This window comes from Falco rusticolus, chromosome 6 (genome assembly GCF_015220075.1).
Source record: "Falco rusticolus isolate bFalRus1 chromosome 6, bFalRus1.pri, whole genome shotgun sequence".
Taxonomy (NCBI): Eukaryota; Metazoa; Chordata; class Aves; order Falconiformes; family Falconidae; genus Falco; species Falco rusticolus.
The window spans coordinates 24,388,524-24,408,230 of NC_051192.1; the positions used below are offsets into that span (position 1 = coordinate 24,388,524).

Genomic DNA, 19,707 nt, shown 5'->3' on the forward strand with positions numbered 1-19,707 from the left:
ATATGTGAGAGAAACAACCCAGCAGACACTGAGGTCAGTGAAGGAGGAGGCACCAGAGCAGAGATGCCCCTGCAGCCTGTGGTGAAGCCCACGGTGAGGCAGGCTGGGCCCCTGCAGCCCCTGGAGGGTAACGCTGGAGCAGATACCCACCTGCAGCCTGTGGAGGACCCCAGAGCAGGTGGATGCCCAAAGGACGCTGTGACCCTGCAGGAAGCCTGTGCTGGAGCAGGCTTCTGGCAGGAGCTGTGGGGAGAGAGGAGCCCAGGCTGGAGCAGGTTTGCTGGCAGGAGCTGTGACTCCGCAAGGGACCCACGCTGGAGCAGTGTGTGCCTGAAGGACAGCACCCTGTGGAAGGGACCCACGCTGGAGCAGTGTGTGCCTGAAGGACAGCACCCTGTGGAAGGGACCCACGCTGGAGCAGTGTGTGCCTGAAGGACAGCACCCTGTGGAAGGGACCCACGCTGGAGCAGTGTGTGCCTGGAGGACAGCACCCTGTGGAAGGGACCCACGCTGGAGCGGTTCATGAAGAACTGCAGGAAGGACTCATGTTGGAGGAGCTCATGGAGAACTGTCTCCTGTGGGAGGGACCCCACACTGAGCAGGGGAAGAGTGTGAGGAGCCTCCCCCTGAGGAAGGAGCAGCAGAGGCAAGGTGTGATGAGCTAACCACAATCCCCATTCCCTGTCCCCCTGCTCTGCTCAGGAGGGGAGGAGGTAGAGAAATTGGAAGCGAAGTTAAGCCTGGGAAGATGGAAGGGGTTGGAGGAAGGTGTTTTTAAGTCAGCTTTTATTTGTCATTACCCTGCTCTGATCTGATCGGTAATAAACTAATTTCCCTGAGTCTGTTTTGCCTGTGATAGTAACTGCTGAGTGATTTTCCTGTCCTTATCTTGACCCACAAGCTTTTCATTCTGTTTTCTCTCCCCTGTCAAGCTAAAGAGGGGAGTGATGGAGTGGCTTTGTTGGGCACCTGGCATCCAGCCAGGGTCAAACCACCACAATTTCTGATACAGCAACAGCAGGAGAGGGACTTTATGCCCCCAAGGTCCATTACAGATTGAGCAATTCAATAAAACTTAACAAGACTGTATTAAGTATTAGTTTTAGAAGCTGCAGGTTGACCAGGCCCTCGTGCTTGTCACTTTCAGCATCCAGCTGCTGGCTGTTTTTAGAGAAAGTTACCTCATTAGCCACCAGCAAGTAAACAGATACTCCCATTTTTCTACACACACACACCCCCCAATAGATTAATTAACATTTGAAACAAGTTGCTAAAAGGCTACTTGTAGTCAATCGCAGCACCTGCAATTATAAAACAGGATAGTTTTAAGATCACCATTCTCAAGATAAAATATAAATTGGCAATAACAATTCCATCAGCACCAGGTTGGAACAAATCCCTAGGTCTATGCTGAAATAAGTCACCCACATAGGAGGGCAAATGTACACCACATCTGAAGTAACAAGATACGTGTTACTGAACTAAGCTATTTCAAGCTGACAGAGAAATAGAACTATGAGGAAAACAATGTTGTTGGACATTTTAACTGAAAAATATGTAGTCTTGAAGCTACTCTGGACTGCATTTTATGTTCAGTGCTTAAAATGGCTAGAGATCTACACGGAGCAGGCTGCAAGAGAACAAAACCTGGTCTATCAAGGCTTTTTATTTCTGTAATAATCCAGGAAAACCACAACTAAGTCTACTTAAGCATTTATCACCGACAAACAATTCTGACAGAACTAAAATATAACCATTCCTCCCACATGCTAATGACAGAATGGCTAGACCTAAATAGTATCCCATAATAATTTTGCGTGTATGGAGTGTTCCATTTCATTTAGTGATATTATAAAAGTGATGCATTGGCCATAACATTTACTGTTTACTATCTGCAGCAAGCTATACCCTTCTCAAGGGAGATTAAATAATCAAGAAAACATTATTCATACTCTGTATTTGAGAAAAGTAGATCGCTGTGCCAATTACAGATTCTTTCCAGTATTAAGGATGCATGCTAGCCTAGAAAGGAGGAGGAAAGGTAAGAGAGAAAACTGGAGATTTGGTTGCTTCCCACATGAAAAGGAGGTCATACATTCATGCATTGAAGAAGTTTTCCTTCAGTCCAACAAAGCCTGAAGAGCAAAAAAATGTAAATGGTAGTTTTGAGTAGCTGCTGAAAGCACTTCATTATGGGGAAAGAAACCTGAAAGCTCTGAAGAACCATACAGTGACTCACAGGACTACAAACAGAAAGATCCAGAAGTAGTCAGATTGCAATTTTGTTTCCAGAGTATCCTTTAGAGGTGAATATTTTAATGGTAACATTTGTTTAAAATATTCTTTATTAATATTGCTTATGCACCATTTTCCACTCAAAGATCACAGTGATCGATACCGGCTGTAATGAATGAAGTGTAACACCTCCAGAAAACAGATGCTACATTATTCATTTTACAGATAAGTAAATGCAAGTATGAAAAATTAAGTGACTTGCCCTAGTCAGAGAGCCAAAAACACATCTGTGAATATAATCCAGATACCCCAGATTCCAATGATCTTCTAACCACTAGACACTAGCCTTTCTAAAATGAAATTTAGCCTTCCCCTAACATTTCACCCTCTTTCTAACAAGTCTGGCAAAGCTAGTACTGAGGATGTTCACTTCATGTGGCTGACTTAAGAAACTAAAAACTTAAAAATAAACAAACCCAAAACCTCAACTTTACCACATGGATTACAGAAGTCCCTACTCCCTCACTGTAGGGCTCAGTTACCCGTCTCTGCCCTCCCAAGAGCAGTCAGCAACAGCTCACAGATATAAAGGTACCAGCCAGGCACAGGCTTGTTAGGAGGTCTCAGGGTCACACATCATCCCAGAACGCCTGCTGCCATCCTGATTCATGGCAGGCACTTACACCCAGGAGCTACCACCACTGCATCCAAATGAGAGGAAGAAATGGATGGGATCATCAGAGAAACGTATACTGCCCCAACAGCTGTTCCTCCACATGTCCTGTCTCTCATGGACAGTTATCTTTAAGCTGCCTTCTTTACAGCTCTTAGCACACACTATGCATTGCAACAGCCTAGTGACCCAAAGCTCAGCAAAGGGTTAAAAACGCTCAGCAGTACTCCTGGTACAGTAAACGCTTTCAATGTGATGGCAGTTATGTCTTATGCTGTCTTAGCTCAGAACCGGTGGAGGGTTTTCTACCAGTGCTTTAGAAACCCCTAATGGTCTAAGGAAAACTTAAAAGGCTAGCAAAACGTTTATACACAAGGGAGGGTAGACACAAAAACACTGATGACAAAATGCCACCAGTCAAAGAGGGTTAAAGAAAATTAATATTGCTTAGAGATGACACCAAGCAATCATAATTTGATTGTCACCACTTACAACCTCAAAAATAAATGAGCAGAAACTTGAGAAACAGCATGTGCAATTAATCAATTTCACTGCACAAATTTTTCAGATGTTACCACAAACAGAAAAAACTCCTTAAGTGCTGGAGTACTTAGTACATGTATACAGTATTTATGCACTCACAGTCTGAAAAATTAGAGTTGCAGAACATACCAATTACTTAAGTTTTTTTTTAAAAAATCATCAAAGAACATATTTTAGATACCCATGCCTTAAAACATTTGCTTGAACACACAACAGGAAATCTACGTTACCTAATAAGCATGAGTAATGAGCCAGAGAATGAAAACATGTATCTAGTATTGAAAAATCAAGGCTTGTTTCCTAAACTGCTATGGTAAGTCAGACCACAGATCTCAGATTCATATCTAAAATCATTCACATTTACAGTCAAACAATCAACAGCCAGACTGCAGAAAGAGAATAAGATTATTAAGAAAGAACAAGGTCAAAATTCACCTTATTGCACAATCATAAAACAAGGTGTGGTACAGTTTGTGCATTGCTACAGGTGTACTAAAACTTGTCAGCAGGAAATTAACTCTAATTATAATAAAAGATCAAGGCCATTGCAAATGCATCTGCAACGAAGCCTTTGGAAATACCAGTGAGGCCAAATAAGAATATCCACAGTAAGGGCACACTGTTTCCGTTCTATGTGAGCAAATACTGACTTTGTTTTCAGCACAACAAGTCACGTTAATAATCTACTCTGAAACATGTATGAATTTAAAAAAAATGAATGGATTCAATCCTGCTGACCCTATGCATGATTATATTCCTACTGGTGTACCACAAACCACAGGCTTATAGAACTAAGCCTGAAGCAGCCCACTTAACATAAAAACCCCTCCACATCACAGCTCCACCATGAAACCCCCAACCATGCCCTAAAATACTGCATTTGAACTTAATTCACAAATAAACCAGCAACTATTACACACTGAGTAGACTCTCTAAAGTTAAGTCCCACTTTAGCACTGCAGGTTGGTCTTTATGATACTTCTATGACTACAGTGGAAGCTTAAAGAGTCCAACCATATTGCACTTCAGTCCTCCTATTCCCTATATTCCATCAACCAGTCTTAAAGTTAGATCCAACGGCAGAAAATCATCTTCTTCTTTTCCCTCCTCTTAAAAAAGAAAAACAAAAACCTTTGCTAAGCTTACAACATTACAACCTGCATTTATAAACAACTCAATGAAATCCCCTCCACCAGCATTTTCTGAAGTCAGTATTTTCCATTTTTATTAAGTTGATTTGTTTCTTCCAGAAAAGTCTACTTAAAAACAGTATCTAAATCCCACTCCCCCCAAATGTTTCCTTGAAAAGCTATGCCTGTCCCCTACACTCCTTTTGCTCGCTCAAGACAATCAGATTTAGAGACAGAGAGCCTGAAAAACAAATCTTGTTTTTATACCACTACACCATAACTGTGGAGTTGCCAAGGCCTACTACACAGCTACAATTTTTATCCTTTAAAAGAAGAGCATTTGTTTTGAAGGCATGCTAATTTTTGATTTACACTTGCTCAAAAATTCTGTGCCTATTAAACCTGGGTTTTATTAACATCACTATATTTGTGGTTACAGCAAACACACTTCTATCAAAAAAAACCCAACAACCAACCACCCCAAAAACCACAAACCCACAATGCACTACCCTTGGAAAATTGCACTTTTGTATTTTATTTTTTAAAGCATCTGATGTTTCATTGTTTAAAACACCCCACAGTTTTACAGTCAAAGAAAACACTGCCCAACAATCCCAACTTCTTTTTGGCAGGAATGCAAGTCTTCCATCAGTCTGCCTTAAAAATGAAAGAGTGAATAATCAGCTTAGCAACCCCAAAAATCTCAGCAATATACAAAAACTCCCAGCTCCCAGCTGGGCATTTGAAATCAGACCAGGTTTTCTGAAGCTCTTATTACCAAACTACACAGTTCAGAGAAGTGTCATTTTGAGCTTTAAAGTCGATTAGTTCCTCCATTTTTTCCACTGGTTTCCTTGCAATATAGTTAATACTAAAAGGAATACTCAACTGTTAGCGAGCCAGCCACACTTCTTCCATTTTGCCAAAAGAATTTTTTGCAAAGCACATGGGCAAACTCGTTCATTGCACGTGGCATTACAATGAAGCAACTTCTGAATGACAGAGGATGACTACAGGGGAAACCTGTTTGTGGGAGGAAATTAAGATGCTGGCACAAAAGGTTAACCGCCCACGCAGAACCTCGGGGCTCAGGGCAGGGTTTCCTTAGGACACGCAGGTTACGGCACCTCCACGGCTGCTCTTGGGCACCGCAGCCGCCACGGCCAAGGCGCCCACCCGCGCCAGGGCCCACGGAGCGATGCTGAGCACTGCCGCCCACCCGAGCCTCAACTCTTGACAACCAGCGACGCCCAAAACGTCCCACAAGTTGTGACAAGCCTCCCGAGGGCTACCGGCCGCTTGCACTGCAGAGGCCCAGGCCCCAGCGCCCGCGGGCCGCCCAGGCGGAGGCAGCGTGCCCCGGCGGGCCGGGTGCTTACCGGGCGGTGTCGAGCAGCGGGTGCTTGGTGCCCACCAGCTTGCGGACCTGCATGGCGATGTTGCTGAGCTCGTCGCTCAGCAGGCACCGCAGGCTCATGAAGGACGTCGGGTACCCTACGATCTTCTCGGCCTCCGACACCACCTGGCTCCAGGGTGGGCCGCTCGACGCCAGGCGCCGAAGGCCGCCGACGCCGCGGCCCCCGCGCCGCAGCAAGGCGCCCCACATCTACGCCCGCCGCCCCGGGGAGGCCCCCGGGTGCCGGCTCCTCTCTCCCGTTACTCGCCCCGGCGGGGCCCCGGAGACCAAGCGGCCACGGATGAGTCCGCCTCCTCGCTCGCTGAGGCCAAAGAACACACACACCCCGCCGCCAGCAGCCGGCTCAGCCGTGGGCGGCGGGACCCCGCTGCGGCCGCGCTGCCGAGGGGAAGGCGAGCAGGCAGCGCGGCGGTGGCCGGTGCGGGCTCATTGTGCCCTGGGGGCAGCCATCTTGGGTGTCGCAAAACACGGCGGGACGTAAAGCGAGGGCGGCAAGGCGCTCCCTTCCCCCTCCCGCCCGCCCTCCTCGCCTGACGGCTGCGGCGGTTGGGCGGGGGAAGGCGGACGCGGGGTTGAGGGACGCTGGGTGAGGGAGGTCGGCTGCTGGGGAGGAGGGCTGTGATGCCTGCGAGGTGTGTCTCCCCTTGTCCTTCACCCTCGGCCCTTGCAGTGGGTGAAGGGCAGCCTCCTCTCTTCCCCACTCTGTGCTTGCCGCTTCCCAGCGCGGGGTCTGCGGGCGCTCGCCGGCCCGGGCACGGCGGGGGTGCTCCCGGGCCTGGGCCCTCGGCTGGCTGGGGCTGCCCCGCAGAAGGGGGTGTGCGCAGCCCGCTCCCGGTGGTGCATGCGGAGGCTAACGGGGAAGGGAGTTCAAGTTGCCGCATAAAGTCTTCAACGTGTAGTCTGCAGCTGCACAGTCACGCTTCCATGATTGCAGTGTATGGATGCTCTTCTTTGTCTTTTCTCACAGTTGTTTGGGACGTGGAACCAGCAGGCTTTACTGCCTGCTCTGCCTTTTCTGTGCAGGTTTGTCCTATGGTGTTCTGCTGTGACACAGCTGAGGAGTTTATCGACAGCCTCTGTATAAGCAGAAGAGGTACTTTCAAGCGGTTAATGTCAAAACCGACAACTAATCTTGAGTGCCCAGCTGAAGACTGCTGGGTCCTGCAGTTCTATACTGTGGTCTACTGTATATCGTGTAGTCTTTTATTCTGAGTACAGCCATCACTGATGCCTTTTTGCAGCTACATGCACCCAAAGCTTCTGTGAATTCAAAGAATGAGTTTTCTGTAGCCCAGAGAAGGAAAATTAACTGGACGCTTTCAGAAATTGGATTTAATGACCTCCTCAATTCTATAAATACTTCAGCAAGAATGCAAGCTATTCTGTCTTTATGATCAGTTACATTCATTCCTCCTATAACTTCCAGGCTTTGTTGCAACGTGTCTGGCAGAGTTCTGATGAGAAAACAGTCCCATTGACTACATTCATGTGAAAAATGAGGGATGTTACATTTCTTATTTTTACAAATACAAGATACAGGCCACTTTATTTTGTTTGCATTATTCCACATAATTAAAAAGAGTTATACTGGAGGTTACTGTAAAAGAAGGTGCAAATGGAAAACAATTCCATCAAAAGGTGAAGTGCAGTCCAGGAAAGCACAAGTAACTGTTGAAGTTAGAAGGGGGAAGTTGAAAAAAAAGGAACGCCCTTACCTGTTCCCAAGTGACAGTGACAGGGTGTGTTTATTGTTCTTATGCCTGAGACAACTCAAAATGGGTGCCAAAACTAAAAGTTACTGTCTCAGGGAAGGGGGTTTGACTGTGGAGTCAGCGATGGCTGGATGTACATGTGGCATCTCATAAATGGCCTCTCCCAAACTGCAGAAGGAAAAAACTAGAATGCAGAGAACTTGTAAAAACTGGAAAGGTGACAGGAGAGTTAAGGTTCTAGTGTCAGATCTTTGCTTTCTGTGCTGCCTGTCTCTGAAAGAACAAAACTTTGCTTTGAAGGAGCTGTCATTGAGTGAGTGTAGTTAGCTAGTGTCATAGAACAAACTGTTGCTAAATAGGGAATTTCAGCTCATAAACACAGTCTAAAAATGACAGAATGCAATGGCACGTTTCTGTGCAGAAAGACTAAGTTAATGAAAATTGCCGGAGGGATGCACTTAAGAGGAGCGACCAAGTCACCTCATCCTGTAATGGTGACAAGTTCCTTGATTCATTTCCTGAGCCATATCCATTCTTGCACTTAATGTGGTAAGTGTTCTGTGAAAAACTAACATGATTATGCAATTAAGGTCTGCTTAAAATAATACATATAAACTGAGGAGAATTAGAGTTCTATGGGCAGTAAACCTACCATCTCCTAATGTGTGAGACTTTAGCTTTTCAAAATCACTGTTCTTTGTGTTACAGTCTAAGAAACTGAACACCTTTTCCCCCCCTTATTTAGAATTCTCCTAAGTCCAAATGGTTTAGAAATCGGGCAAGACACTTGATATCCACAACACTGCACACTGCCACTAGAGCTACCTAAGGATTTACCAGCAGCAGGTTGATGTTCTTTACATGTCATCACTGGAGAAATAAAGTATACATTTTGTCAGTAAGTTTCACATCATTTTTTTGACCACAGAGACTCTTTGACAAGATTATACTGTAATACCCGTGGACCTTCTGTGTCTCACTCTCAGCCCAATGCCTTCATCCCTTTCCCTTCTCTTACCAATGTAGCAGTCTTACTTCACTAGTCCATTTTTGACTCCTGGTCCAAGTTAATGGTTTCTTTTTCCCAGACTGCTCACTTCTTCACTGCAGTACCACACACCACCCCTGCTGGCTACAGTTCTTTCATTCTCTTCACAGCTGCCTCATCTTTTCTCATTAAGTTCCAATCATCCTCTTGTCTGCACAGCCTGCATCCTAATGATGGACTCTTCTTTTCACACACATTATGGGTGGGACTGTGGGGGAGCAACACCAGAACCCTGTCTCAGTTCTTGCACTCACCTCCACGAAGGCCTCTGTTGCTAGGAAAAGCAATTGCCGGAAAATCTTGCCCATCCCCAGTAAACCTACAGATGATGTCCATTACTGTTGAGACTTTTCAGACAGTAGAATATGGAAAGACCATTCTGACCAGAGGTCTGTATTTACATTTTTTTATGGAAACAGCCTGAGATGTTGCCTACCCATCAAATCACTGGCAAATCCTTCGCCAAATTTCAGGTTTAGTTCATGCAGATAGAAGAAGTTTCTCAGTCATACAGTCCAACAATATTTTTTAACACAAGTAAAATGTATTTTTTGCCAACCTTATTTTGCAAACTGACTGAACTATTTTAAAAATCAGCTTCAGGCTGACACACCAATCACAATAAAAATCATTACAAATTAGTTAATATTTTACAGTTACAGGCATCAAAAGCCAGGGTGTTATAATGGGTAATGATGGACCAACTTACCCATAGGCGTTGCTGCTTGTGCTGCCTGCAATTTACGGTTTCTCAGTTTTTCTCTCCACAAAACCATGAGAAGCAGAAGTATGATGTACTTACATATTTTAAATTGTGGACAAAACCACAAGCTTTATCTTCTTTTTTCTCCTTGGCTCATTTCCCCTCAGGATTTGAGAGAAAACCCACACTATTTCAAGAGCTTCAGTGACTGTACAATAGATGTGTCTATTTCTTTAGAGTGTTAAGTAGAGAAGAGAAATGAAGCTCTTTTTTTTCTCTATCAATTGACTTTGTTAAGCCTCCCCAGGAGGAGAAAGAAGCCACTGCAGGGGGTCAGTATCAAAGTTGAAGAACAAAGATGAAAGGTGAAGAGACACTTCTGTTTACACCAGCATGCTCTGGACTAATGTACCAGAGAATACATCAAAGCCACAACTAATACCATCTCTGGATATCTTTTCTAACAAATGAAATGTGGAAATATTTTCCTGACTACCATCTAAATAAAACTCTTGCAAAGCACTCTCATTTGGTTGGGAACATTTGACTTTTCAACCTTTTATAGTTACTCTGGCCTTATCCAAAATAAATGTTGTCCATAGGAGAATGAAACTAGCAATGTTAATATTTTATACTAACTATACCGTGCCTATATAACCTAATATTCTTCTAGATGTTGCTATATTTTTTAAATATGTTAAAGCTTAGGTACACTCTTAAGGATGTTTACAAAAAGAAAAGTTAACAGAAATATGTCTGTTCCTTCCAAATCATCCAGGTAGTTAGTTGTCTTGTGTGTGTCTCCTTATCCTACATACAGTTAATTGATTTATTCCATAACATCCTGGGAAAGTAGACAGCGATGATCATTTCCATTTTGGAAGTCAGGAGGTTTAACAGAGAGGTTGTGTGATTTGTCCAAGGCTTTGCAAAACCCCTAAGGCAAACTGAGAAAAGAATCCACTTTTCTTGACCTCGTTGTCTGTGTCTTGTCTACAAGGCTGCCTGTCTTCCTACTAGCTGACAGACTACCAAGAAGGATGAAGGCCTTATTGATCCTATAGTTAGACACTGAAAAAACAGCATTGTTAGCATGAGTTGATTTCAGTAGGAGTCATGTCCCTTGGACAGAATTTGGCACTAAAAGGTATTAATTTTTAAACCTACTGAGATACCAATATCAGTACATGATGCGTTGCTGGTTAATAAATGATAATAAATGCATAATTATTTCAATTTTCTTTAAATAACAAATAAATAAATACAGCTGTGATATAGGGATCCTTTGTATGAGCAGGTGTATGTTACGCTTTCCACTCTGCGCACAAAATGCAGTGATACAGTAGCTCGTCGGTGCACGGCACAGATGAGAAGCCGAAGCTCCCGGTAGCTCTCAGCAGTGCTGCGCAGGCAGTGGGACGTGCCCCTCCTGTGCTGCACACTCACAGAACACAGTTCCCTTCTCATGGCTTGCCAGCCAGCACTGCACAGAAAACAATCAGTTGAAATCCCTCCATTTCAGCAAGCTGAGTGGGAACCAGGAGCAGACGAGTGTGTGGCTGATAATGCCCCTCCTTCACAGAGTCACTGTTTTTTCACCTCCAACCCAATTTCAATTGTAAGACAGCCTCTTAGGCTGTCTCTTCTGACGGGCAGTACTCCACTCAGGGGAATTTGGACAGAGACTCTCAAAACAGCAATGTTTTGTAGCCAAGTAATCTACAGAAGAAGGGGGAGGAAGATAAGCACCAATGTTAGTTCTGGTCATATGCAATGAAGCTGACAAAGCATCCATCATCCTGTACATATTAGCCTTTAAATATTCAGCTTTATCAGTTCCCCCATTCCTAATCCCTCATTAACCACCCCATGAAGCCTCAGCTGATTAGCCCCACCTCTGCAGTCAGCAACCCATTAACTATTTATTATTTGTATTAATTGAACTCTAGTAGCAGTGGAAAACTCCAACCAGACACAAACTCGGAACAAAGGAGATGGTCCCTTGCCTAAGGAGTTCATGGTCTGGGCAAGAGCAAAATGCAGCAAAGAGGAAATGACAGCCATGCTGAACAAAGGTTTACTCACATGCCCTCTATCAAATCCCTACACCACCAATCTATAGCTTTTCTATGGATTTTTTTTTTTTTTTTTTTTTTTGCCAGTGAGTTCCACCTCAGCATCCCTTAAAATCACCGGCAGATTATTGCAGTTGGGACGTGTCCAGTAGAAAAAAAATACGGGATTTTTGTACGTTATGTGAAAAATAGATTGAAAAACTCTGCCTCACTCATTCACAATTACTAGGCAGTGATACACCAGGATTAAATTCATAGTATCGTAGGAAGCTGGCAAACATATATAATGTACACATTTTATATGGATTTAAACAAATAAATGGAAGCCTTTATCAGTTAAAAAGCCTATTTATCACAGATTAAACCATATGTAATTTATGAAGTGTTATTTATATTTTGCTGCTTGCTATTCCCTGCATAATCAAATCATAGAATACAATACTAAGTGTTCTTTCTGCTAGTAATGCTGGGTTTAAGGGGAGAAGATCTATACACCCTTTTTCTGTCTTTCTCTATTTTTTTTACTTAGATGGGAAGCTATCTGGTTCTCCACCAAGACTGGCTGCACATTTCCTCTGAAGTGAATTTTGCAGAAGTCACGGTTGCCTTTATTACCTTCCACCTGGATTTCTCTACTTTATGAGTCCCCTTTGAAGTGTGCCTGAACGATCCAGTTCCCAAGAAAGCCGCTACCCACTCCTTGAGCCGTGCAGCACCGCACGCGTGCTCTGCACAGAGACTCAGCCCTGGCTTGCTGTTTACTTGTCAACTTTAAAGCCCAGAGCACTCGAGGAAATGGTTTTCTAAGGGGCCACTCTGCCTCTGTGCCCACTTGCTGCCTTGCTACCAGGTGAGGAGTAGTGCCTGTCTGGGTACCAAGTTTCAATATATGAAAGTCAACCTGGATGATAAAGAAAATGGGTTTAAAATTTGAGTTAGAAAACCCAAGTTACACAAAACCATTTGAATCCACCCCTATAATTCTGTGTCTGAACAAATTAATGTATTAGCACTGACTAAGTGGCTTTGGGGAAATTAAAACAAGATAAACAAAGGTACTCATCTGTAGCGTTCTGTACTATCTAGACACTTTCCCCCAAGTCTACGTAAACCCTTCTGTTCAATATAGGTGTTTTTCAGTATGATTCCCTCTGCTTTTGAATTTATCCTGTCAGTCCGTTGGAGACAAAGAGTGATGGTCCTCAGGGTACAAGGGGCAATGCATTTATTTTTACCTAGCACTTGACTCACTTGCATCTGTTCTCCTTTTAGCCCTGTAATAAAAAGCCAGCCTGCACTTCAGTACGTGCCTTTAAATGATTAAAATTGAACCTTAATAGCACATCATAGTTATGCTGCTGTACAAGAGGAGAACAATTTGCTCTAGGCCAACAGTGTTACGTAAGCTATAGAAGGGAAACATAAGCTACTAGTGCCAATAGAATCTAAGAGTATGAGTCATGTGAAAGAAGCACCTCAGGTAGTATACCCTGTCTTGCTAAGCGCCAGCATGAACGTGCTTAAGGGGATGAAAATGAGAAATCAAGCAAGTATGGAGAAGTATGTCCTGTGGCATGTCGCCCAGCTTCACCTGACTGCACTTTTAGAGATTCTTGAGGCAGCTGCTCTATCAAGTCTACCACATTTATAACAACCAAACTGGATCTGTTTTCCAGAACTCTAAGTCTGGTTCTTCGAAGCTCTTCTTTGAAGCTATTTAGACTTTTTGCTCCCCTGAACATCCTGTGGATATGTGTTCCACAGTTTTATTATGCGTTATGTGGAAAAAAACCACTTCATGTATTTATTTAAGCCTCCTAACTAATAGTTTGCACTCAGAGCCATAAGCATGCCAAGCTAGTCTAAAAGAAGCTTTGAACAACATCTCCTTCCCTTTCTATTTTATTAATTCCACCCATCTTCCTTTTCTCTCTCTCATTCCTTCTTTCTTTCTTCTCCAAGCTACGCAGGCATCCAATTTATAAATGCATGCCTATTATGTACCAAACTTCGCATGACTAAAAGCCTGGCAGTCCTCAGAGGACATACTCTTCCACGATGATGTCACCTGCTTGTAAATTAATCTTCAACCTGGCCCCTCAGTTCCTTTCTGAGCTGTGGACATGATGGTGACCTGGTTTGTCCGAGGTGCTTAGCACCCACCACCTCCTGGGGGGAGTGCAGGCACTTGACAGCACAAGAGAACACTTTTATGCAAAGCATCTGCCTGGCTCTGGGCACTCACGGATTAAATTGTTATTCTGGATTCAGCTTCACAGTGTAGGGACACAGGAAACCATCAGCCCCAGAGTGAAATTAAGAACCTTAGGACTAGCGGTGCAGCCCTTACTTATGGTGATTTAAGGTAAGCAGTCCTCTTGAATTAAATATGAATCTTCCCATCTTTTTCAAGATCAGTGGCAACTGCTACAGCAGACAGCCATCTTACAGAATTTGCGTAGTATAACTGTATATAGATCATTGCTGTATCAGGCTTCTGCTTCAATATCTGCTTTTCAGCTTTCTATCTGTTTCCACTGTAAAACACACCCAAACTTTAACTTACCGTTCACGTGCACAATCATCCAATAGATACGCTTTCCATCTGCCCTATAGTTTTTCCTCTTTCTCTGTTCTCCTCTCACTCTTGGAATTTGCTCAGACCTAGTCTCTAGCCAAAAGTATCTTTCTTTTTTTTTTTTTTTCCCCTTCAGTGTACTCCTCTTAGCATTTCTTTTTGCTTTCTCACCACCTTTCTATGTGTCAGCCTTGTTCCAGTTCTTCTCCCCCAATGGCATTCAGAATCCTGCTACTTTCATACCCTCTCACCATTTTAAGCCGTCTTTCCCACATGCTCCCTTTCACGGAACACCTTCCTTCCGCTGATTTCCGAAGCACAGATGCTTGTTCGCTTTCGTGATGGCAACAACAGCTCTAAACGAACCATCTCATTTCCCATCCTGCAATTCATGCACACATGCTGGCATGTGCTGCCTGGAGAAAGCCTGTCAACTTTGAATTTCCTTGCCTTTGTGGACTCTGTGACAAGTCTGATAAATTCCAGCTTTGGCAGTTATTTCACATAAACTTTATTTGCAGCCACGTCCGGCACCATCTGTCAATGGTGCCATCCCCATGTTCTTTCAACGGTCAGTGGTGTTTCATGAGTAAGCTCAACGTCAAGCTGGTTCAAAGGGAGTCTCACCTTTCATTTTTTTCCAAGAAGGTTAGGTTACATGTTCTAATGGTGACAGGACTGTCCTACAAGACATAAGAGCTGGGTTCTAGTTGAGGCTGTGAGACTCTTCCAAGTACATGTGTTTTGTCACCTTATCTCTCTCCTGATGATTTCTCATCTGCAAAATAGCTGTAATACTACTGGCAGTTTGTAATATTAGTTAACAACAGACAAGAAGACCTCAACTAATCATATGGGTGTCTAGGTTTGGAACTTGGCCTTGGACCTGGTTTTAGTGTTGGCAGTTCAGGTAAAGCAAATAAACCTCAGTCTACAGCTCTTCACACGGGGGCTTAAGAGGCACTAGCTGTGCCACACAATATGCAAGAGGTAATTTCTCACATTGTCTCAGTGGGTGAGAGGAAGCAATAATACAGAGCTTTGGCTCTGCAAGCCAACTGAATTGCTGCCTGAGGTTGCAGGAATGGTGGTGCACCTGGGGTCCTCTAACGATACTCAGAAGAAACCACAGCATGGCAGGGGTTGACGTGTATGTGGGCAGGATTTCAGAGCATGTTAATCGGGATATGCATGGAGTTTCTGACCTTCAGTTCCTGGAAGTCACCCGGAGCGGAAGTCTTCTGGCAAGCCTTTGCCAGGCTGGCTGGGTGGGGTGGAAGTTGTATGGGATCGTCTGCCATCAGCACCCTCTGGTGCTCTGAAAGGGAGTGGTGAGGACATGTCTTCACTGCTTTGACTGGTAGTGTTGTCAAAAGAAATTGACAAACACACGTGACTTCAATAATCTTGCATGGAGATGGATACATACATTGATCTTATTTTAAGGCAAAAACCCCTACCTGTGTAGAGAAGGATTCTCAGGACTGTCTTTGAGCAAAATCTATTTTTGGTTATGAAGACATAGATTATTATCATTAATGTTATATGCGTGATTTAATTAGGAAAAGCAACACAGTTCAGGAAGACAAAATCCTTCCATAAATTGAAGCAAATTGAATAAATTGCAGGAGAAATGGGCTGACAAGAATCTTATGAAGTTCAGCAAATAAATGCGAAGTCCTGCACCTGGGAGAATAGTATTTGTAGTAATATAGGTGGGGACTGGCTAGAAAGCAGCTTTGCAGAGAAGTCCCTGCGGACCCTGATATTCAACAAGCTGAACATGAGCCAGCAGCACACCCTTGCAGCAAAGAAGGTTGGGGTGCATTAGGAAGAGCACTGCCGGCAGGTTGAGGGAGGTGATTCTTCCTCTGCTCAGCCCTGGTGAGACACGTCTGGAGTGCTGGGTCCAGGTCTGGGATCCCCAATATAAGAGAGTCAGGGACACACTGGAACAAGGACAGTGAAGGACCACAGAGAAGATGAAGGGACTGGAGCATCTGACATATGAGGAGAAGCTGAGAGATTTGGGTTGTTTGACCAAGAGAAGAGAAGGCTCAGGGGAGTTCTGATCAATGTGATCAATACCTGATAGTGCAGCAGGCGAGTAGAGAAGATGGAGCCAAGCTCTTCTCAGTGCATAAGGGGCACATAGGCAGAAATTAAAATACAGCAAATCCATTTAAACATATGAAAAGCTTTTTTACTGTGAAGGTTGTCAAACACTGGAACAGGTAGCCCAGAGTCACTGTGGAGTCTCCGTCTCTGGAGATATTCAAAACATGACTGGACACAGAGCCAACCTGCTCTGCTTTGAGCAGGGAGAGCGGACTATGATCTCCAGAGGTCCCTTCCAATCTCAGCTACTCTTTGATTTGCTGAAGAACGTTTTCCTACACTGAAAATATGTGCCACATCCTAGTCCTGAATATATTTCTGTTATGCATTCCTAAGATATGTTTGGGGTTTTTTTGACAGACTTTTCACCACAGTGATGCAAATGCATTGCCATTATACATTAGGATGTGTAAAATTAATGTAAATATAACTGAGAAGATCAAGAGATTGAATCATATGTCATGTAGGATTCTGGTGAGGTGCTGGCAGGAAAGCAAGCATTGTGGAAGAAGAGTAATTGTCAAATAATGACATGTCAAAGCCCAACTCTACCCAAGTCTAAATCATTTAGTATGTGTCACTGTAGATACCTTGACATGTTTTCTTTGGGTCCAGGAAAGAAATGAATAACCCACTGTATCTTGTATATGCAATGCAGGGGGTGATTTGGACAAAATGATGTAATGTTTTGAAAGCATGACAAGAAAATTAAGGATGAAGAAACTCCAGAATGACTTTATGAATGAAAAGAACCTGTAATTGCTTTCCATCCCTTGACAGATGTTACTTAAACTGACATACTATATCGTGCAACAAAGCTCACAGGGAAATACAGGATTATGAGAAGATGTATAAACCACTATCTTTATTGTAAAAGATTCTTTTATTCTTCTCAAAAAAACAAAGAGAGGAGGGATGCCTTTAGGAAGAACTTGATGTAAATTACTGTAATAATTTTTCAGGAATGTATCAGCACAATTATTCTATTAGAAAGAAAAGAAAGAATGAAGTTAAAAGAAGGGAGAGCTTTCTGCTGTATCCCATCCCACCACCCCCTCTCCCCTTCTCCTCCTGTCATTCTCGCATCTGGGCGGCTTGCCCATTTAATACAGTGAAACAAGAAGACTCTCTGCCGCCTTCTGTGTGGCGACGTACAAGAATGGGCAGGGACAGCAATGGTCATGTCGCGAAATGATAGGTGAAGAAATGAGTGTGCGTTGGCTGCAATATTCTCAGTTCACCTTGGAGGGAGCTTTACAGCTGTGGGACCGCTGCAGAGAGCACAAAGTGTCCAGCCCCCAGCAGTTTGCTTCTGACTTTGATGGTTCCTGCTTTCAAGGTATGTGCCAAACAGGGGCTGGACACCCTGAGAGCAGGCGTGTCTCTCAGGTACCTCAGACCTTCTCAGAGGTCAGCATTTGGGGCGTCAGTCAGAAGGAACAAGAAGCCCTCAAGAAAGCAGGGCTTAGTATACGCTCGTACCAACGTGTATGACAAAGCAAGTCGACCACCGTTTTGAACCAAATGCACACATTAAAAGATTCATAAGTTTTGTTCTGAGGTACAGTCTTTAATCATAATGAAGTCTACAGGTGGCAAATGCATAGTTTGTCACAGCTAAGTTCAAGTCTGGTATAATGTGTCTAAGTTTCTTGCTCACCCATAGGTCCTTCCATTTTCCTCTACCTGATCTTCGGCATTATATTCAATGTGAAAGCGTCACAGCAGGGTCACTGCATAACCATAGTGGATAGGTAGGGTGTAGCAGTAGACAGATGATAAAGATTTTTCCCCAAAGTCAATACTGGTGTCCGGGGCATATTTTACTAATTTGGTTTTTAATGCATTGCTGATACCTTTTTAAAGGTTTAATATTGATTGATTTTTAATGGCATGGGTGTTCTCTGATGCTGAAGAAGGAAAAGACTCCTTCTTGCTTATTTTTGGTGTGGGGAACATGAGAAATGAAACAAGAAACAAAAAGGCATTTTAAAAAAAGACTTGGAAGTGTTTAACAAAGAACCAGAGAAACAAGTTAACATTTCTTTCTGTTTATCAAATTATGTGAAGTTTCAGTCAAGAAGAGAAATCATTAATTGATGATTTAATAAGTTAATAAAGTTTCTCTCTGTTTGCCAGAACTTTAAAAAGCATTAACAGCATTAAGGCTCTCTTGCCATTAATCGGACAGATTTGATACTGATATCCTAAAGCAGCACAAAAAATTGAAATATTTGTCAGTATTAAAATACCTCCAAACATTTCCAGGCCTTTGTATTTGGAAAGTCGCCACTACTTCCATTTCAACAGCCATACTGTGTCTGCTTTGGAGAGACTACTTCTTGACAATTTGCAGAACAGCCTCTAATCGTCTAAGGAACTCTGGATTGAGATTAGTAACCACAGCAGAAAGGAACCTACGGACCGTACTGTGTGTGTGTGTGAGTAATGCTGTGGGCGTCTGTCCAAGCTGAGCAACGAGTGGAATGTACCCCTTCTCAAAGGTACGGGGGAATACAACATCACTGAAGTGGAAGCAGAGATTGAGTGGACTGAAGCAAGGAGAAGTTCACATGTGTGTTTCCACGTGTATAAAAATGGCTGGCTGTACTTTAAAAGACTGGGAGCTGAGACTTTAATTATTCAGTGCATTTATTTGCTTCGATGCATAAATCTATCAACAGCGTGTCACACAAGAAGGCAAAGGAACACTTCCACTTCAAGTCAAATGAAAAAAAAATCAGCGTATCGATGCTTTTCTATGACACATATAGTGAATTTCTTTGTTTAATTAAACACTTCAGCAAACCAAATACCTGAATTTAATTGCTGTTATTATGGCTTCCCCTTGGACACAGGTGAAATGAGAATGGGTTGGCTGGTGAGAGACTGCGTAGACACATGTTTTCCACAGTGACTGGCATTACTAAGCAACCTGATGGAGAGCTGGCAACACCCTGGCAAGCAGGGACGGGAAGGTGATTATCAGCGAGATTCAGAGGAACTAGTTCAGCGCTGCCGCAGCCTGTGGCTGCCGTTTGGGATCACAGAGCGGCCACCCCACGCGCCTTCGCCCCTCGCTGTGCGCCCGGTGTCCCTGCGGAGACCCATCCCACGTTCGGCCTGCCGGGTTCCACATGCGTTTCCCACCGTGCCGAGAGGGAGAGGAACGGGAGGGGGAGCTCTCGCCGCGGCCGCCGCGCCGCGCCGGGCTGGGCCGGGCCGGGCAGGGATGCTGCGGGCACCGGGCCGGGGGGCTCGGCCCCCGCCCCCCACGGGGCAGCGCGACCGCCGCAGGGATTACCCCGGCCGTCCCGGTTTTGCCTCTGGAAACCGCCACGTGCTCCCCAGCGTGCCCACCGAGTGCCGCTTGTTTGGTGCCCTCGCCTCTCCAAACCTTTTTGCTTTAAAGCCGTCGGTGCCGCTTACATATTTACCAGCTGGAAAAATCAGGCCTGCGTGTTTATCTTGTCCC

At 44.1% G+C, this 19,707-nt stretch overlaps 1 protein-coding gene across 2 annotated transcripts in view; it reads right to left on the reverse strand.

The window, feature by feature from the left end:
- Window positions 1-6,475, reverse strand: part of PDSS2 (decaprenyl diphosphate synthase subunit 2) — a 122,109-nt gene extending 115,634 nt beyond the window's left edge. Inside the window, exon 1 of one of the 2 annotated variants that reach the window (XM_037391952.1) lies at window positions 5,961-6,475. In XM_037391952.1, the coding sequence (XP_037247849.1) occupies window positions 5,961-6,187 (227 nt within the window). In that variant the 5' untranslated portion in view covers window positions 6,188-6,475. The remainder of the gene's footprint in view (window positions 1-5,960) is intronic. The other variant, XM_037391951.1, reaches the window with a different exon arrangement.
- Between the last annotated feature and the right edge of the window lie 13,232 nt (window positions 6,476-19,707).